Below are 15,143 nucleotides of genomic sequence, written 5' to 3' on the forward strand. Positions count from 1 at the left end.
AACAAGTACTGTAAGTTGCAGTGCTGAAATATGCCAATAAAATCATAAAATCTGACAAATTTCTCAGTAACTTGACAAGCCATGATGATGATATGCTGAACAGAACATTCATTTTACATTCTTTTTGTTTAATTATATATTTTATCTTAGTTCATTTTCATAAGTCTTAAATCTTTTATGTTTTTCCCCTGTGGATAAAGACAGACTGTATATGACAGATTTTCTTAAATCATTCATACGAGCCGCATAAGAACAAATCTGTTTCTACAAGTGGTTCTTGGATGAGGCCCAATGTCTGTTCCAACTCATTTTCCCCCCCAGAGTCTTTCGTCACTGTTTGAATCTTACCTATAAGGTTTTGCCACTCTGGGTCCAGGTCGGCTTGGTTGGCCAGGCAACCCTTCATGACGTTGGAGCAGTAGTTGGAGCAGGGTTTGACGGAGGCCAGGCCGCGACAGTGAGGGCAGTAAACCAGCTTCATCAGGGCCTTCGTGCACTCTGGACTCAAAGAAACCTGGTGGTGGTTGGACAGGACAGTTAGTGTCAGAAAACTCACGAGCAGCAGTAAAGAAGAACATTGATATATCCAGAGTCATTTGTGATTACTACAAGGGTTCATTTCTTTCTTTTTCAATTGAGGGCTATGCATAGCAGAGTGCAAATATCCCTAGAAAAAGACAGTAGAGGGTGGTATTGTAACATTACAGGAGACTCAGTCTGAACAAGAGGACAGTGATAGCCCTCCTTGTCAGTCTTTTAACAGTACATGGTTTCTGTTTCACCTTTGGCTTTGGATAATGTACGCAAGCATTGAGAGGTGTCCAGTTCCACAGTGGAGTTATTTTACCACTACCCCTCACAGATCTGATGGAGGGATACTCCAAACCAAAGGCACCACCAAAATATAAAGAGCAGGACTTAAGGATAATCACAGTACATTTGCAAATTTTAAAACAATAGATTTGTTGACCGATTTTAAATGTATGCTACAGAATTTTAGATATTTGGATTGATTTTCCTAACTTATAAAAAAAAAAAAAATTACTCAGATTAACAGATTAACGGGAACTTGCATGCGTTGTACAATCCATCACTGTCAGCAAGACTGCACTAATTTGTGTCAGTTTATATTATTATTATGTGGTAATGTGGTTTAAGTACCGATCTGTGTAAAAAGTCTGCAGACTAGATGTTCACTGTGATGGATTACACAACTCAAGCAAGTTTCGAGAACATGCTCTTGATTTTTACATAAATATGAACAAATGTAAACCTGGAACTGTAAGAAAAGTACACTCAACAAAGAGTCTGAACAAGTCTTGTTGTGACCCATACAAGCTCAGTCAAACAAGTCATGTAGAAGACAACAAACAACGTCACACCAGACACGCTAAAGTCTCTGAGCGTTTGGGAAAAAAATGCAATGAGAGCAGAAAAAAACATCATCACACCCATAATTTGACACCGGCATTGTCATCCCTCCAAATGAGAGCTTTGAGAGTCTGACACTTAATTTTTGATGATCTTTGTTTTTCATTTTCAGGGTGGAGACATTTTCTCTGACAGTTAGGGTGTGACGACCGCGCATCCATCATATCTGCTTTCCTGGGACTCAGCCCAGCAGGCCTTAGTCACTCACACACACACGTACACAGACACACACAAACACACATACATACACAAACACGCAAGAGATGATGCTCTCTCACTCCGACACAAACACTGAATCGCAAACTCTCTCACACCAACACACCCTGTCTCTCTGCCTTGCTGCATCTGTCTTGCGCACACACACACACACACACTCTCACCTGGGAGACCTTCCTGACCACCTCTCCGCTGACTGTCAGCCCCTGGACAAACGACCGAGCTGTGACAAAAGCCCGGATCACCTTCGCCTTCATGTCCCTAGGGATGTCTCCAAATGGCCGCAGCGTCTCCTGTTGCTTAGCAACACATTCAAGGTAATCCTCTGACAGGCTGACCTGCGAGACAGAGGTGACAGTGGCAGACGTGATGTAGAAGTCCATTAAAAGACATTTTAAAAATAACTTTCCTATCTCTATTAAATGAATGCAAACCAGTATGTAACGGAAAACTATTGTAAGTGCAACTGATGCGTCTAAAACTGGAAAGTTTATTGGCATGCCACATTGTGTAAGTATTTTTATGAGTCAGAACAGGAACAAGAGCTGCAGAGAGGCAATTTATCAAGTAGATGAAAGGATCAGCATGATTAGTTCACCCTCCATTCAAATTTCAAGTAGGCCTCAACTTCTGGTATGAGTAAGTATAATTTAACTTTTATTAATGTGTTATTTAACAATAAATAATACGACTAATACTGCCCTCTCATATCAGTCAATCAGTGCTCTGATTTTTTAATTCATAAAATTGGCCCTTTCATCGCCCTGTATACCAGTCTCTGTCACTCACATCTGTAGGGGCGGAGGTTTTAAATGTACGCTCCTAAAAGGCGGGACCAGAACTCAGACAGGGTCTCATCAAGGTTGAGAGCGGAGCCCCGGTAGTACTGTCGCAGGTCGCTGTAGAGGTCTCCATACAGACGGGTGTTCTGGGAGTACAGAGGGCCGAGTGGAGACAGCGCCTCCTGGAGGGCGCGCTCAGAGTGACTGTGCAGCTCGGTGAAATAGGCTGGAGGAGGAGAGAGGAGAGAGAAGTAAAGTTAATGGACAAAGGAAAAGAGGAAGATTGTGAACCTCTTTTGGTAAATTATAATGAGCTGAAGAGAAGCTAGAGAAGCTGCAAATTTGACGAAACTTAAACCGCACAATGAGTTTTTTGACCACTTGAGGGCAGAGTTCCACCCCAAACTGAAGAGCATACTCACATTTAACATATCATGGCCCTGTGAAGCTGATATAATTAGCACATTAGCATGTTAACAGTCATTAATTTAAACGTCAAGCAGACACAGAACAGGATTAGCATTCATTTAGAACTCTTGTTTCTGGACATGACTGATTCTACTTAAAGCTCTGTTTTGATCCTCACCAACTTCTGGGGAAAATATCAGGCTCTTTAGCAGCTAAATGTTCCGCTGTGTTCCCCGGCTAGTCGCTAACTTTGTTTAACTGCAGTTTGGTGATGGGCAGGTAGTGTGCAATGCCTTCCTCAAAGTTTTTTCACTGAAAACAGTTGCCTCTGTAAATATGCTTAATGAAAGCAGAGAGTCTGAAACAAAACAACTGAGTTTCAGGCAGTAAAACAAAAACAATGAGCTGAAATGAACTGATAGTTCTCAGTTCTACTTAGCATTTTTACTCTGCTGGGTCAGATTAATAATTCAGAATGCTAGTTGAAAATTGACACTGCTCATAGTCATTTAAGCCATCGTTAACATAAAAATATTGATTAGCGTAGTGTTAAGTGTAATTTTACTTGTGGAACTATCCAATAAATAGCGATAAATATTCAATTACATAAATTAAATACACATGTGGAATATAACTAATCCATGTTTGAACACAACCATTTGTGTCAAGACGATAACAAATATAGACAGTTTATTTAACATTACTATTACGATTAAATCCTTAAAAGATTCTTGGTTGCAGTTTATTTATTACAGCCAAACTTATTTATTTAACATTTCTAAGGTTTCTTTGTAATTGTCTCTGCAGCCAGATGGATTCAAAGTGATGGAGAGGTCAAACAGAGAGAATGAGGGAGTCAGCGAGCTGTCTCTGCAGTATATTGGTCTGGGCTTTTCCCTCCTTCTTCAAAGGCTGTGGACCAGTGCCAGCCTGTTCTAACCACAACCAGATGGACACCCACATTATTGCTACTGAGGTGGCCTGCTGCCTTCAGACTAATAATACTGTCCTCCTCCTCCTCTGACTGGTCCTCCTCCTGTTTCTCTTCTTTCTTTATGTTTTATATTGATTCACTGTCTCTTCGCAGCACTAATGACACATTTCTCACTCGCTGCATTTGTCTGTCTCCCTATTGTTATCAGCGGCACTTCTCACTCTATACATCTTTTCTTCCTCCCTCCATCCTTCTCTTTCTCTGATGTGCAGTGATCTGCAGACTCGGCTCCTCAGTGGGTCAACTGCTCATTAGCTGAACCAGCCACTGCCCCAAGGGGACACCTCTCTGTTTGTGTGTGTGTGAGTCATTGTACACAAGTGTGTGTGTGTGTGTGTGTGTGCGTGTGTACCCCTTCGAGATCAGGGGATCGGCTTATCACATTTCATTGTGTCTGGCTGACTCCGCTCTCATTATAACACCCAGTCAGGGGTCCCCTTGACGCACAGGACACACTCACATCCTCCCACACATACACACACACACACACACACACACACACACCCCATCCCCACTGAAGCTGCAGTATCGAGCTTTGAGCACAGCCTGAGCTTGTAGAAAACACAAACTCACAAATACACAACATACAAATGTCACACTCCCCTGGGCTAGCTGCTGAAGCTTTGCTATTGAGCTCAGCCAGTAATGAGTGTCTCAAACACACACACATACCCACAAACACACACCCTACTTACTGTCGAAGCTCCTGTGGAGAGCATTGAAAGCAGCCTGCAGCGACCTGCCGGCCTCTCTGATCAGTCCCTCGGTCTCTTGGGCGGTCAGGCCAGCCAGATTCTCCTCCATGTCGCTGGTGCAGCAGGTCGGACCCTGAGGACACATCCTCAGATGTTCACCTGGTACAGTGGGGAGAAGACAAAGTGCCAGTAATTCATTTAGTTTCTTATAATTTAATCAATTTACATATTTTTTTTAACTGAACATGTCAGCTCTTGAACATGTACAGTCACCATCAAACCAGCCATTGTTAATAAAAGTAGTTTGACAGACTCATTTCCAGCATCTTGTCTGTAGTAGTTGATCTGGAAATCCCCAGAATCAAAGTCTTGGTGAGACAACAACAGTATGATTCACTGGCTCACTGAGTTTAATAATGAAGAGGTCAGACGGAGAACCACTTGGAGCATTCACAACATGTGTCTTTCACACTGCTCACATGTGAATACATCAATAATCTAACACTTTGAGAAGAACCATTCTTCTCCACTTTTACATGAATTGTACAGTTTATACTTGTTTATTGGAGGCAGGACTGGAGTGTTTTTCCAATGCAGTGCTGCTACTTTTCCTCAAAAAAGAATTCAAGTGTCTGCACATTTGTTTAGGGACAGCATATACACGGAGAGTCACTGACAACCAGATTGAAATTCATTGCATTAATAAACACCATTTTGATTTTGCAATTAAAGCCTGTTAGAGTTTAATTGCCATTGTCAATGGTTCGAATTCAGCTGGGGATCTTTCTTATATGTCATTCCCCATTTCCAGTCTCCTCTCCTGTGGTGTGGTGGAAAAGTGCTGAGATGTTTTACTTAAAAAGTAAAAATACCACTTTTCATCCTGTTAGGTTGTTTTTCTAAACAATGCATCATATTTTATAAACTAACATTATATCTTATATGTAAAATCTTAAACTAGTAGCTGAAATAATACATTTAGTGGAGTAATACAGTGGAGTAGAATGATTAAGTAGCATTACTTAAGGCACAAATAAATATATACCTCCAACACTGGCTTCTCTTCCTTTTCAATATCAAAATAGACACAAAAACGCTGGAAGAAAACAGTTAAAAACACAAACTGACTGAAGGCAAAGTAGCTTTTTCAGCCTGTGAGTGTGTGGTTATGTTTCAGCTTACAGGACAAATTGACTTGGCCTGAAGTGTTACTCAGAAACTCCGCAGTGATGAATGCTGACAATAACAGAATAGGTTTTGGCTGTGACTCCTCCTACCGTGTAGCCAATAACTAAACCCTGAGCATGACACGCCCAACCTGGAAAAAAATCTTTGCAGTAGAAATAATAAAAAAAAATAGAGCGCAGGCTAGAAAAATTGCTCGTCCTCAACATTTTTCTCTATCCTTTAGGGGATACCCAGGTCCATGAGGGAAATTAAAAATAAAGATGTTTTTCACACACACACATACTTGTGCACACACACTCTGAGTCTGCCAGACAGCCTAGAAAGCAGTCTGCAGCATCAGTCTCTCGACAGGCCTCAGGATTGGTGTGTGTTCATGTGTGTGTGTGTGTGTGTGTGTGTATGCCCATGTCTGGGAAGGTTAAGGGTGAGTAAGTACCCCACAGCTGTGTGCATCACTGCTCTCTTCCTTCTTTAACAGGTCCTGGGTTGGTGTTGGTATGTGTGTGTGTGTGTGTGTGTGGTGTGTGGGTTGGGGGGCAGAATTTGTCCACCATGGTAAGTGGAGCAGAAGAGGAGACGCCTTCATCATCACTGCTGCATGAATCTTTCATTGGCACTGGCTGGTGTGTGTGTGTGTGTGAGAGAGAGAGAGAGAGAGAGAAAGGAGAAAGAGGAAATAGTACCTTATGTACCAACTTACTTCTTTTCTCACAATCTTTTTTGGAATATTTTAAGATGTTTTTTGTTTATTACAAACACAGGAAGATAAGATAGAGTGGATTAAACATCTGCTCAGCGCCACGCACACACTCATCCCACAAATCAACCACGACACGTATTTAATATTCTCATTTCCTCAGTAGTCCTCAAGGGTCAAGTGCAGGTGAGACAGTCTGAGATGAGACACTTCACTCCTCCCAGCCCTCAAACGAACATCATCAAACAAAATCGCCTCTTGCTAATCACACCGGCTTTACTGAGCTGTGTTTCTGATTATGTCTGTATTTAAAGATGGAAAAAAAGCTTCAGAAATGTGACTGCATCCTCACACTTAAGCTGTGAATTTTTTCACAACTCCCACAATCTTGTCAATCTGGTTATCAGAGGGAACTTCTACATTGCCTCTCTGTGTGTATGTGTGACAACTCAAGTTAATCAGCTAATCAGAAGTTGTTCCAATTTACAGTTTAATCAACACCACCAACTTATTCAGTTCATTTCAAGGTCACAGCAAAAGAGCTGATAGGATGGGAGTAGTGTTCCCAGACTGGGTAGTTTCCCACCATCAGAGGTTTGTGAGCATTTCGGATACTTATTAAACCGTTTACGTGGTTTCCCCTGACAAAATGTTAAGCTGCATTCTAATGAATCAGTCCTTCCTCTCTTTCAGTTACTTTAGAGATTGACAAGGACGCTGGTACTGTGTCTGGTCTGCAACAATTTTAAGAAGATGAAGGAGCCGCAGCACACTGAGTTGCTTAGGCTCAAACGCACAACATACAATGGAAAAGGACTGATGACCTATAAAAACAAATGTCATTTCTTAGGCTGAAAGTTTTTTCTTTGAGTTATATTCACTTCCGAAGTCACACCTCTGTGATGAAAGCATTAAAGCTTCCATCTGTTCATAGAGAGTTCACAGTGGGACATAGGACCTCTAAGGGTACAAGGTCCTTCTCAGCACCACAAGACAAATCCAGAAATGGCCATATTCTACTTCTGATTTAATAAAAAAAAACATTATTTTACATATACATGTGATGTAAAGAGAGAAAACTCTTTGAAATTGCAAAAAATAAAGTCAACAATATTGCACAACTTTCATGACGATTGGGCAGGTCTGAGGTTCTGATTTGGTGTCTGCCAACACCAGAATAGGATAAGGGAGAGTAGAAGGGAAATTTAATTAAGATGTGAGATTTTAATCAATCTGTGTTAACTTTTCTAGCTCAACAGCTTCAGAGTCATGCATGAATCGGAGTGATTCATTCGCTGAGGTTTAAAACCACAGCATATGCATTACATATCATAGTAGACATCATCTCTGAGTGCTTATGTGCTGCAGCTAATGTTAGCATTTTGTTGTTGGTTTGCTTACCACCCCAGACGACGCAGGGCGTTTACCACAGACACATATGCTTTACTGCATTCCTGGGTCGCTGGGTAATGGAAGCAGCTGGCATCCTGCTATAAAACCTTAATTCACTTGGAAAGACAGAAATGAGCACAGTGGTGACATACTAACAAAGAGCAAGCTTGAAAACATGCTAACACATGTGGACAGATGCATTACAGTAGGTGAACAGACCAGAAGGTACAGCATAGAGCAGGTTTTCTCAGGGGGTGCCTTGCTCAAGGGTTTCGTGACAAGAGTTGGACAGCCTTTGGGCAACTACCTGCACATAGTGACAGAGTGAGGTTATCAAAATGGTGGAAACTCATTTTAAGCAAAGCCTTGAAGGAAGATTGAGCTTTTAAGTGCTTAAAGGGGTGTAAACAGAGAAAAGGGAAAGAGAAGAGAAGAAAAGAGGAGAGGAGAGGAGAGGAGAGGGAGAGGAGAGGAAGGTGTGCGAGAAACAGATTTGAGTCAAATAAAATCAGTTTCTGTAGGTGTATTTGGTCACACTGTTTTGCCCTCAAGCCTCAGCTTATATTAAGCAAGGTCCACATCCTGGGGGGAAAACACACACACACACACGTTTGTACTACATTTATGGAGACCATCATTGACATAATTTATTCCCTAGTGTCTAAGGTCTCATTGATATGGGAAATGCGAGATGCTAAGAGCATTTCAAAAGGGACATGAGGGAATGTGAAAAGTAGTTGGAATACAGATAGTTTCCCTGATTCTTGTCACTCATTGGCTGCCTGTTCACTGGTACAACAGGCTGTAAACAACTGTGTGAACAGCTACCAACCCTTTGGACATGGCTATACTCAAAAGGGATTAGTTTCTAAACGTGTTACTGGACATTTAACCCCAGTTTCTGCTGGAGGGAATTTACGGTGTTGCACTTGGTTGTTCAGAGTGTGCCACAGTGTCAGCTTGTACAACAAGTCAATTGCTGCTTGTCATATTGTTGGTTTGTACAATCCCGATGCCTTAACTCTCACATTACTACAAACTCTGAAAAAAAAAAAAGTCAAAAAATCTGAAGCGTCTCAAGTCAATGACCTCAAATATTTCTGCTCGGACACCTGACCCCGACCATCTCTGTGGAGCATCTCTGGATTTTATTTTGCGGACTGACCATTTGCCCCCATCTCACCCATCTCATCCCAAATGCCTGACCCCTATTTATAGTACTACGCTAAGCAGAGCTACCTTTATTCTTCTCTTATCCATTGGGATCAGCTTGGATGGGAGAGTCTTGAGTGACATACACTGCACAAGCCTGAACATTGTTCTCATTGCCCTACTCCAAACTGATGATTCACTAACAGGGAGACCATTACTTAACCATTCTCTAAATCTAATAATTCTGACGTTAGCCAGGTTTCTGTTTCTGGCCTTTAAGGAAGTGAGGGGCAAAAGATCCAAAGCAGATATCGGTCACAAAGATACAGTAGAATTACAAGAGCACAGAAACACACACAGTTCTACACATGCAGCACACAGAGCACTAGTTTCTGCCCAGCAGTGATAAGATAGAAATAGAAAGAAAATAGAAAGAAATAAGCTATCAACACTAAGTGTGATAGCTTATTTCTTTTTCAAGCTTGATTTTTACTTTATTTCTAAAATTTCAAATCGCCAACTGTGAAGAGCAGAAGAGGAAAAAGACTGTGAAAACATGATGACTCTCTCTCTCTCCTGTACTGCCCTTGCTTTTATTTGTCAGCTACTCATAGTGAGAAACAGCTCAGACGAGACCCCATCTTCAATTCACGTACACATCATCCAAAACTGTCGGCATAAGAAGTCATAGACGGAGAAGATTGCTACAGCCTTTTATTGCTGCCTACAGGAGATCTGATCAGCAGGAAGTGATTTCCTGCAGTGCTGTAAACAATGATAAATTTGAGCATGTGCAGCTACAGAGCAGACAGCAGCTCACCCCTTGCTGACATGAATTTGAGTGTTGATGCTCCTGGCAGCAAAAATGTGCTGATGATCAAACAAGAAAAGGCAACCTGAAGAACTAATCTGACTTAAAAACCTCTTGTATAATCACTGCCCAATCAGTCATTTATGTATCCAGGAAATGTCAGCTGGGTTCTTCTCCAGTAAAATACAACTTCACACTTATACAATCATCATCATAATCAATGCTGAGTGCTCCTTAGTTCAATCACAACCCTCTTATTTCTGTCCACTGCTCGCTCACTTTCTCCTCTTAAATTTAACGGGCAGCTCAGAGACTCAAACGGACAACCTAACAGCCTCAGTCTGGTTTCTGTAGTAAAGGCAAAAAACCCATTTAAACTTAGATTAGAGAGTTTATTCACCTCATTACGCTGGCATGAATCCTGATGAGGTAAATTTATTGATTATGTGGAAGTCTGATGTAAATTTATGGGGATAAATTCATTTAATGGTGGATATTGTGCCAAGGAGAGATCACATGTTCCCACAGCCCTCCTGGAGCTAAGTGCTGCATTAAAGAGACTGCAGTACCTTGTTCTGCTGCAGGGTATTTTGCACTTAATCATTAGTGAATCCATTTAATTCAAAACTTGTTTTTGGTTTTGCCTGCAGACGTAAAACAGCTTACATCCGTCGCCATGGAGACCACATCAAGACGATGTTGCTTAGCCATTCATTTCCTTTTCCCATCAAAAGCATCTGGATCTCACTTTCTTCTCTCTCTCATACCCTCCCTCTCTCCCTCTGTGTCGTCTTTTTTTTTTTTTTTTATCCCCCTGCATTCCTTGTGGCAGCCCCGGCATACCTGAGCCCGTCTCGACAAGTGAGAAAACCTCGGCACGTGTGCCAAGCAGGCAAACAGGTAACCTGCAACGTACCGTGGGGCCGACAGGAAACCATCCAGCCTGGCAGCAAAGAGTGGAATCTAAGCCACTCAGAGACAGAGACTGCAGAGTTGTGGACGCTTGCTTTTCTGCCTGTTGTTGCGTCTGTAATCTCAGCTACCCTTAACTGAAGCAGGACTAAAGTGAAAATCTAATTAAACTCCCATGAAGCCAAACACTCACGAAGCCAAGCCAAATATTCTGCTTTAGGCAACACCCAGATTTAATCAAAGACAGGACATTGCTGATACAGCAAGTTATTTAAACACTTGACAGCAGGTGTCTGTCTGTCTGACACTTATACTTAATTAATTTCTCCTCAATCTTATTTTCTCTTGGTGTTATGATGCCATGCAGCTAGTCTATATGTTAAATAGAGGAATATTTATTGGTTTGGCTTCTGGCTACAGACAGATAATTGGTATTTCCCCTCTGGTAAAATGCATTTTTAATGTTCATGGGAAGATTTTTTTTCATCTAGCATCTTATCAAACTGATTACAGTGATTTTGATCCATCAGTGACTGGAATTTGTTTGCAAAAAAATCGAACATATTTGCCGGTGCAAGAGAAAGTAAGATAAGATGTTAGTTGTAGCTGAAGCTGCTGTAGCAGAGCTCAAGTGGACTGTTGTAGAGAGGAATAAACTTAGATTAACAGTGATGATTATTTAAAGTCCGAATCAAAATAGATTATATCTACAGAAATCTGCTAACTGTAATTATTATCAGTGCAGTCTGTATTTTTAATCTTTTATTAATCTGTCATCAGTTAATAGGAATAGTTTGTCATTTTGAGAAAGAAGCTTATTTGCTAACTTCAAAGTTAGATGAGAGGAGCATTTTCACTCTCATGTCTTTGCATTTAGTTTAGAGAATCTAAATGCAAAAATTGCTTGCTTTGCATTTACAAAAAAATTGATTCATCCTATTAATCAGTGGATTTCAGAGGAGCTGCAGATTTTGGTTCAGTATTGTCTCACATTGGAGACAGGTGAGATTTCAGTCCTACGCTAACGCTACACTAAGATAATCTAAGCTAAGTTAATCACCTCCTGACTCCAGCTATCAATCTTCTCATCTTCACATCTCATTCCCGGAAAGAAAGCAAATAACCATATTTCCAAGAATGTTTTGATAACTGTTGTGTCCTCAACATCTTACGCTGATTGACTGAAGTCACTTTATTTTTAATGCATTGACACAGACACCTATGTATACGACAATATATCTACACAGAGCCAGATTAATATCACTAAATGTAAAGAGGCCCATCTCCATCACAGACACATACACACTTCCCCTCATGGTCTTGATTAGGTGGATCAGGGTCACCAGACATACAATTAAGAAGATCAGGTCACTGTATTTCATAACACACGCACACCCATTGTTAAAATTATGCATGTGAGCTTTTATCCACTTTCATCCCTCTACACACACAGATACACACACACACACACACACACACACACAGTACACAAAGGTAGGGAGACATTTAATGTTAGACATGTAATGTAATACCCTAAGGCTGTAGGTCACACTAAATGGAATGTACATAGATAATCTCATATCTTTGTAATACACATACATACACACACACACACACACACACACACACACACATACATACCACAGCTTTGGAAATGTGTGATAAGCTATTAACACGTGCAGCAGCAGCTCAGTCACTGTGGGAAACTGCTGCTAAAACAAATGAGCATCCAAACTTATCCCTGATGTTTTGAGCCAAGGCCAAACCCCAAAAACAGTCAGACTCTGCAATTATAACTTTAATCATAATTAAGTATCTAAATGGCTGAACTTTGCCGACCTGGTTAAAAGTTGTTTTGGTTGCGCTGTTTTATTGTGAGTAATTAAAGACAATTGTAGTACCATGAAAAATACATGATCAATTTTGTTTTCCTTGAGAAACTCCAGTGATGTTTCCAATATCTGAGATTGTTGAGGCATCTAGCAAGTTAAATGAGACGTTTAAATCCAATTACACTCCCAGCCACAGTAGCAGTGCTCCATCACACAGCTAACCTGCACCAGCGCTGCAGACTAATCTTTCTCAGAGGTTGGACAGTGTTCGCTGATGCTGATTCAGCACACTGTAAAGCACAACTTAAGGCTCTCAAATGACTAGTTTCCAGATGTTGAACCATTGCTCAACCTGTTTTAGCTGCTGACAAAGGTATAAAATTGAACTTTGACAAACAGTTCCTCCTCCTTTGACAAACAGCTTCTCTCCTTGTAAATTTCCCCATTGTGGGACTAATAAAGGATTATCTTACTGGGTGGAACATCACTGCTGTCCATTTAAAACAATGAAATAATTACCCTGATGATAGCTTGTTATCTGTTGCTGTTACAGTACTTTATAATCACTTTTTGACATTTTAAATTATAATTCCACTTTATTGCAACATCAGAGCTCCACAGTTTTGGCCATTATCACCAGAAAGTCATTGCTCATCAAGTTAATTACAGTGGAGAGATTGCTAAAAATAATTCAGACTGAGCAAGAAATACAAGCAGTCAGATATTCAGACATATTTAAACAAACCCTCCATTTAGCCAAATTAATTTGGACAGGAAAAACAAGGTGATCAGTCAAATTATTAACTAAACTTTTTTCATGATGTAGCAATGTTGCTGCATTCTCAGGTCTCACCAATTACTTTGGTGAGCATAATTCTGGCATAATTCTGGCATTTACTCACAATAGTTGTTGTGATATTTCAAGACTAGCGCTAGCAGACATTGCCCTCCCTATAGATGTGGCACGAGCTGGCTAAAAATTTGTAGGTAACAATGACTATCATGGGTGTTTGAGTGTGAAATACATTTTTGGTCACAGTGACCATCAAGGCATCCACGTTCAATGTCATTAAACATCCCACATGATGGATTTTAAGTAGATAGATGCTCTACTATCACACCAAGGCACCTTTGCAGTTCTCTCCATTTTTCTCTCTGTCAAGTTTCTTCTCCTTTTTCAATACAGTCTTGTTTCATTCTGTCCTCCCTTACATATCTCCTCAACCTGCCGTCCAGTTTCTGTCACCTCCTCGTCCACTGAAAGTAGGTCTATATTGTATTATGTATTTAAAAATGTAAATATGTGTGATGTGATTTGCAACTGACCACAGGTTAGTGAGAGCAGCCAGAATCTTTGAAAGCACACAGACCTGTGGTGGATCATGTACTGAGTGAGCCTGTGGAAGCCAGACTAGACTTCCCTTGTGTGCACTGGAACTGTTACTGAATCTTTTCCTGCTCCAGCTTAGCGCGCTGACAGATGAGTGAACATATAGCTGCGCACTGGATTATAATCTGTCACTGCCTCATTCCTTTCATCCATCCATCCCTCCTTCTCTCTTTTCTTCCTCCTCTCCTGCTGAGATGAAAGTTTGCCATAGGAAGTGACCTTGCACAGTTTTACCGCGGTAACAGTCTGTCTCATTGTAACCCTGTCTGACCTCTGACCCTTGAAGCTGCAAGGACGGACAAAAGCACACGGTACAGTGCGCACATACTGTACGTGTCACATGGGGGGAAAAAACTACACGTTACGCTGTGATCACATTACAAATACAATGTAAAATTTGTATAATAAGACACACACATACGCACGCCCTAGGTCTGCTCCAGCTCTGCCATCACACACCACATCAAAGCGGCTTATTGCTCAGCAGTAAAAGTGGCGCAGTGGTTTGAATTTATTCCCTTCAGTCAGACGTTTATTCACTGCTTCCCTTTCTTAATGAGCGTCTTACAATAACCCTGTCACTTACTGCGGCAAATTACTGCTACCTAAATGAGGGGCTGATGGTACGTCTGTGTGCATGCATGTGAGTGTGTGTGAGTGTGTGCGAGTGTGTGTTTCCATCTCACACTCTCTTCACCATTTAAGGGCACCTGTGTGTGATTTAACGTTCCACATGGCCTTCCTACCAAAGTACACTTTTACCTTTTTACTATCCAGTGAAAAGAGAGGGAGGGAGAGGAGGAGAGCGCCACAGAGCTTGTAATGATGAAAGAGGAGAGAGAGATGGAGGGATGAGAAGGCAATAAAATGGAAGTGAAAGAAGAGGGAGAGGTGGGAGAGACACAGAGGCAGAAGCAGAGAGAAAGAAGGGGGAAAAGGAGTAAATTATAAAGCTGTAATCTGCTTCTGTCTAATAAATCTATAGCTTCTATCTTTTCTCTTTGATTTTGTGATTTAGAGTCTCCTTTTTCTGCTATATTCACAGCTTCTCACAAATATTTACATAACTAATAACATTTCATTGAACATGATTCTACATTATCACAAAACATGACTTACAGTGCAGTTTTGTGGCAGTTCATCACAATTTTCCTAAAGCAAGCAGAACTATTCATGGCTGTGGTCAACACCCAAATCAGTGAGACTGCTTGTCTTGTCTAACTTATATCAATATCTATGTCAA

At 41.0% G+C, this 15,143-nt stretch overlaps 1 protein-coding gene across 1 annotated transcript in view; it reads right to left on the reverse strand.

The window, feature by feature from the left end:
* Positions 1 to 15,143, reverse strand: part of LOC108902610 (glypican-1-like) — a 39,121-nt gene that overhangs the window by 7,119 nt on the left and 16,859 nt on the right. Inside the window, 5 exon segments of the mRNA XM_018704547.2 lie at positions 349 to 514; positions 1,812 to 1,985; positions 2,437 to 2,469; positions 2,471 to 2,655; positions 4,527 to 4,685. Coding sequence (XP_018560063.1) covers positions 349 to 514; positions 1,812 to 1,985; positions 2,437 to 2,469; positions 2,471 to 2,655; positions 4,527 to 4,685 — 717 coding nt within the window.

This window comes from Lates calcarifer, linkage group LG17 (genome assembly GCF_001640805.2).
Source record: "Lates calcarifer isolate ASB-BC8 linkage group LG17, TLL_Latcal_v3, whole genome shotgun sequence".
Classification (NCBI taxonomy): Eukaryota; Metazoa; Chordata; class Actinopteri; family Centropomidae; genus Lates; species Lates calcarifer.